Source organism: Grammomys surdaster, unplaced genomic scaffold (genome assembly GCF_004785775.1).
Source record: "Grammomys surdaster isolate TR1022 unplaced genomic scaffold, NIH_TR_1.0 125934, whole genome shotgun sequence".
NCBI lineage: Eukaryota > Metazoa > Chordata > Mammalia > Rodentia > Muridae > Grammomys > Grammomys surdaster.
The window spans coordinates 1751660-1757316 of record NW_021620757.1 but is presented as its reverse complement, the minus strand read 5'-3'; the positions used below and the strand labels follow the sequence as shown (position 1 = coordinate 1757316).

Below are 5657 nucleotides of genomic sequence, written 5' to 3'. Positions count from 1 at the left end.
CCCCACTATCCTGGTACCAATTCTGTCTTACTGTTTTACTGCTGTGAACAGACACCATGACCAAGACAACTTTTATAAGGACAACATTTAATTGGGGCTGGCTTACAGGTTCAGTCCATTATCATCAAGGCGGGAATGTGGCTGTATCCAGGCAGGCATGGTGCAGGAGGAGCTGAGAGTTCATCTGAAGGCTGCTAGCAGAATACCTACTTCCAGGAAGCTAGGAAGCCCACCCCCACAGTGACACACCTACTCCAACAGGGCCACACCCTCTAATAGTGACATTCCCTGGGCCAAGCATTTACAAACCATTACAAGTGTCCTTTTCTGATGGCCTGTTTTCCTAATTATGGAAATTCTTACTCTTTATGCTAATTTGCTAAGTCAGTCTCCTATCATTTTGAAAGTGACAATACTTTATATTGCCCTATCTTTGGTTGCGGCAGGATCTCTCAACTGTAGCTCAGGCTAGCCTGAGAAACTTGTAAGCCTCCTGCCTTAGCCTCCCCAGTGCTAGATTAAGCACTCTACCACCATGCCTAGCTTCAACTTAACTAGCATTTGAAGTAATTTAGGTTCTCAGAACTTCAAACTACAGGTACATAGACAGAAAAGTAGATGTATTTCTTATAAATGGTAGCAATGGAAATGACAGTACCCCGAGCACTTGCTGATTAACTGGCAAAGTCAGCACGGGAGAATTCTTGTTGAGAAGAATTTCAGTATTGCTATACCTGTATCACTGAACAGGCAATAGTTTTATATACTTAACAACTAAATAAAACATAAAGCGAGAACGCCTTCGGTTTAAAACCAGCTTTATTTGGAACAAGCAACATACAAATCATTTATCTATAAAATAATAGCATCTATTCTCTAAGTCACAAATGTTTCACAAAATCAAAACCTTTCCCAAGAAAATGTGACAGTAAGCCAAGATATTACTAATATTTAGCCTAAGCTTTAACTCAAGAGTTGAGAATGATGAATTTGAGAATTTGACTTTTATACATCAGTTGCAGACCTTAACTGTACAGATGACTAATCTGGTTGTGGTAAGCATTGCCAAGTTTCCACCTTACAGAACAAAAAGCTATCAACAGAAGTTAATGGGGAAGAAAAAGTTAGCCTCCAAACAAGGGAAAAAACTTTCTAAATAACGAGTAGTTCTTATAACATTCCCCAGTATAAATGGAATAGAATTTAGACTTGAAAGCGTGACTACACTTTACAAGTCAGCAGGCTCTAACAGGAATATTATTGAGCTGACCTAGCTTACACTCTTCACCCAGCCAATCAAAATGATAAATAATACACTATCCATGGCATTTTGTTTTGCTTCTGTCATTTTATTTTTCACGACTTTTTATTAAAAAAAAAAAAGTCACTTCCCCATCTTGGACCAGATTCTTTCCTCTACCAGAGTGTAAAAACATTAGCATTTTGCCACTAGAGAATAAGGAGGAATTTGCATGGTACTGAATAAAGACCGAGGAAGATAATTCTAAAAGAGTATAGAAAACTTTATATAGCATAAAACATCTGTATATGTACACCATTTGTCATGTATATGTATTATGACAACCATATGTATTAATAAACCTTCAAAAGGTAAGCACCTTTAACATAATAATGCCTGTTTTGTGTAGTTTACTACTTCTGGACTTTCCTTTACATATGGTGACTGAGACAGAAACTAGAGTATAACTTACATAGAAATAGAAACTAGATACAGACACCATAATAAAATGGCCGTGTATACTGATTAGGGAAAGAACTGAAGAAACATATTTTGAAACATACTTTAACTACTGGCCCCAAACAAATGCCACCCACCATCCACTTAAGTTTCTTAACAGTCAACTTTTAATACAAAAATATCTTCAAGCTGAAAATGAAGAACATTTATAGTAACTTTAAAAACTGACAATATTTCAATACTACACAAAACAGTTCTATACACAGCTTGAAGTTTTAAAATTCTTTGCTGGCACTTAACTTGAGTTGATAAAACACTATAACTACTGATCTCAATAAAATACTGCCTTTAGCTTATACATATTTTCAAAACCAGTACTTCATAGAACATTAAAGAATAAATCACTTTCTGCTGATAAAGCCTCTAAGATGAATACTAAAACTATATAGCTAAAATATTTTAGTGAAGCAAACATTTTAAGACAGTGTATGACCAATGAAGAAAAATTTACATTATTTAATCATGTCCAGTGAAGAAAAATGCCGTTCTTCTGAGTCAACAAAGCATTTAACATGTACAGATCAAAACTGTGAATTTCTAAAGCAAATTACCTCTCTCATTTTTTGGTTTAGAAAGGTGCTTAAATAATTGATGACACTACTAGAGTGGTTTTTTTTTTCTCTCAAGAAATAGATCATATTTACCACATACATATTTTAAACTTTAAAGTAAAAACTTAAATTCTTTGGAAACAGTGGAATCCTGATTTTTTAAATTTTCTGTGACCTTTTAAGTCCACTGAACACATTATCAATATGGAATCACTACTTAGTAACCTGAATATTTCTTTCTTTGTAGAAAGGAAGGAGAGAATACTAGATTTTTAACAAACTATAACTGAGGATACTAAAAATTTACTTTAAAATGTGATCTTTCATTATTCTGAAGGAAAATGTTAACACCTTCAAAATACAACAATTCTCAGTCCAGTTTTTCTAGTAAACAAGACCTCATAGCACTAGACAAAATTTAACTAAAACTAGAAAAATCAAAATATAAACATACTAATTAACAGCAAAACAGAATCCACTAAACACCTTAATCAATTTATGTAGTTCACTATGCACATTTTAATCATGGACTTTTAGCACAGCAAATTATGAAATAAGCTGATTTCAGGGACTGTATGAATTTTGCATATTGTATTACTATTCAAATTGCTACCCTTTCTAAACCAAATCTCCAGTCCTAATCAACTTTGTTTTTTCAGGAAAAGGGGTATCATTTTAAGATACATTCCATACAGTAGAAACAACATCTTATTGTCGTGAAATATTTACAAAGAACCCTACTGATCTGGTGCATTTCTCTGAGGTGCAACCTGTACCCAGACTTCATCATCAGAAAAAGAACTTGAACTTCCTGACTCAGAGTCCAGTTCACTGAATCCATCTAAGTCCCATTCAGTGCTAGACTCACTCCTTGCATCATCTTCCTCGGTGATGAAACTCTGACCAGGTTCAAGACAGGAAGGATAAACTCGAGCACACAGGCAAATAAAGCCAGAGTCAAACTGCAAAAGGCCTAACATGGTACCTATATTAATCCATTGGTCTTCCCTAGTATCATATTCATATACTGTCACACGGTTCTTTTTCCACTGTGGGGTGGTGGAAGTGATGAGCAGCAACTTTTGGTCATGATTGACGATCTGGTAGTTGTGGGTTTCTGAGTCCAGTGGAATATTACTAATCCGCCTCCACTCTCCTCTAGCTGGGTTGTAGACCTTCATGACTGGGATGTCACAGATGCAATAGATTTCATCTTTGAAGACACAGGCTTCTTGAAAGTCACTTCGTTTAAGAGATGCACAATTCAGCCACATATTATGGCTAGGATCATAGCAGAGCATCCGCTTACTGTTGACAGCATAAAGATAATTCTGAACCACTATTAGTTCAAATGAATAAAAGGAATGTGGTACAGGAGCCACCAGCGCCCATTGGTTCCTCTGAACACTGTAGCATTCCACTTCCTTCAATTTAACTCCAGTTATCGGGTCTCGCCCACCCAAGATGTAAATGTAGCCATTCAGATATGCCACATCCATGCCCTCTCGACACAGCAATCGGTCTGCCAGTTGATGCCAACTATTTTGGGCTGGTTTATATACCCATAAGTCTTTCCTGGGTTGGGCAGCAAGATAGATGTCATGGTCTGGAGAGACACAAACAGCTGAAGATGTAATGGTCTTAGTGTGTGCCAAGCTAGTCAAAGGAGACGGCATTGTGTAAATATCCCCCGAATAAGGGTCATAACAGAGAAATGGATCTCGGGGGTGTCCAAAGAAAATTACCATCTCTTTGGCACACATACCCAACCTTTGGGGTGGATTTTCTGCTACAGATACAACAGAGCTACTGGTGCTGCTGCTGTTGCTGCTATTGTTGCTACTGCTGCTGTGGCTGCTATTTGGCTTGCACACCACTGACTTGTACAACCTATCACCAAACCGTAGCTGCAGGAGGGCCCCTTCAATAACGTCCAGGCAGTATTTCTTCACAATAGGCTTGGTCAGTAGTCCTCCCAGGTAGTCTTGGTCTTCTGCCGGGAAGTGTGCCCAACGAATACACTTAAAGACTTCCGCAGCACTGGGGCCCCGCTCTTTCGGAGCAGCCTCCAGCCACTGCACCGCCACGTGACACACGGTCTTCTCACTCTCTACATCCAGACTGTCCAGACGCAGGACGGCCAGCAGCTGGGCCAGGGTCAGATCTGCCAGCGTCTCCTCCCGAATGGAACCCATCCTGCTGAGCTGCTTGAAGTTGTGAGCTATGAAGGACTGGGCCTGAGACCGCAGCTTGTGGTGGTCGAAGGCATCAGCGAACTTGAGGATGGCAGTGCAGTTGGTCAGGTCGAGTCGGCGAGCCAGGAAGGAAGCACAGGCTTCACGCACGTACTCCAGCTGCAGCATGTCTGAGGCCGCGTACAGGCGCTGCACATTGGCCTCGCTGAGCGACACGCGACCGGTGTAGCAGTAGTCCACCAAGACCTCGAAGGACTCGGCATCCACGTCGTGGATGGTCACGCTGGCCTGCTGGCTCTCGTACATGCCCCCTGTGAACATGCTCTTGAAGTAGGGGCACGCCGCCGCCAGCACGTTGCGGTTGCACGAGAAGAGGCGCCCCGTGCCGGGCCCACTGCCAGGCGTCACCACCTCGATGGTCACATCGCACAGCAGCCGCGCGTCGTAGAAAGACTTGAGCTGTGCCAGGAGGGCTGCGGAATGGGCCGTGTCCTTTAATTCCTCCGGGCCCGTGAAAAACGCCGACACCGAGGGCTTGGAAATCCTCTTGGGCCGCCTCCCGCCGCGGGGACTGGCGAGGCGGCGAGAGCGCGGGGCGTCTTCCCGGGACTGCATGGTGGAGATGGCGGCGGGGCGCCGAGGGCGAGAACGGCTGCAGACGCCCGGCTCCTCCTCACGCCTCCCTCGCCGACGCCGACTCAGCGGCGTCCCAGAACAGACTCCGCTCGCGGCCGCGATTACTCAGCTGGGCCTTCGCCGCGGTGCCGCCTTCCTTTATCGCGTAGCCCGCGCCTGACTCACCGTTTCCCTTCGCGCCCTTTCTCCCGTCAGCTCACCCTCACACGACCCTGGGATCCAGCCACAGGAGCAGCTTCTGCTGCGCTGGCGAGACGGGTAGATACCCCGACGAACTACTCTTCCCAGGTTGCCTTTCGCGCGCCTCAATGCATGACGGGATCCTCGGGCTCGCGGGTCCATATAAATAGGCCGAAGCCGCTTTGCATCTTGGGAGTTGTAGTTTACGTAACCTCTTAAGCTTTTGTGTTATTGAATACTTCCCTGAGGTAGAAAGCGTTTAGTATCCTGAATTTGATACTTTAGGTTTCAGCCTTGCATAGTGGCATACGCCTTTAGTCCCAGAACCAAGGAGGC

General features: G+C 43.1%; 1 protein-coding gene across 1 annotated transcript; it reads right to left on the bottom strand.

Annotated features, from left to right (window-relative positions):
- Positions 1–801: 801 nt before the first annotated feature.
- On the bottom strand, positions 802–5402 carry Kbtbd7 (kelch repeat and BTB domain containing 7). The gene has a single exon (XM_028752709.1). The coding sequence runs from the start codon at positions 5118–5120 to the stop codon at positions 3048–3050; it is 2073 nt and encodes a 690-aa protein (XP_028608542.1). The 5' UTR covers positions 5121–5402; the 3' UTR covers positions 802–3047.
- Positions 5403–5657: the final 255 nt, after the last annotated feature.

Bases quoted from the DNA above. Each gene is read 5' to 3' on its own strand.
- Kbtbd7 (XM_028752709.1), bottom strand. From the start codon at position 5,120: ATGCAGTCCCGGGAAGACGCCCCGCGCTCTCGCCGCCTCGCCAGTCCC.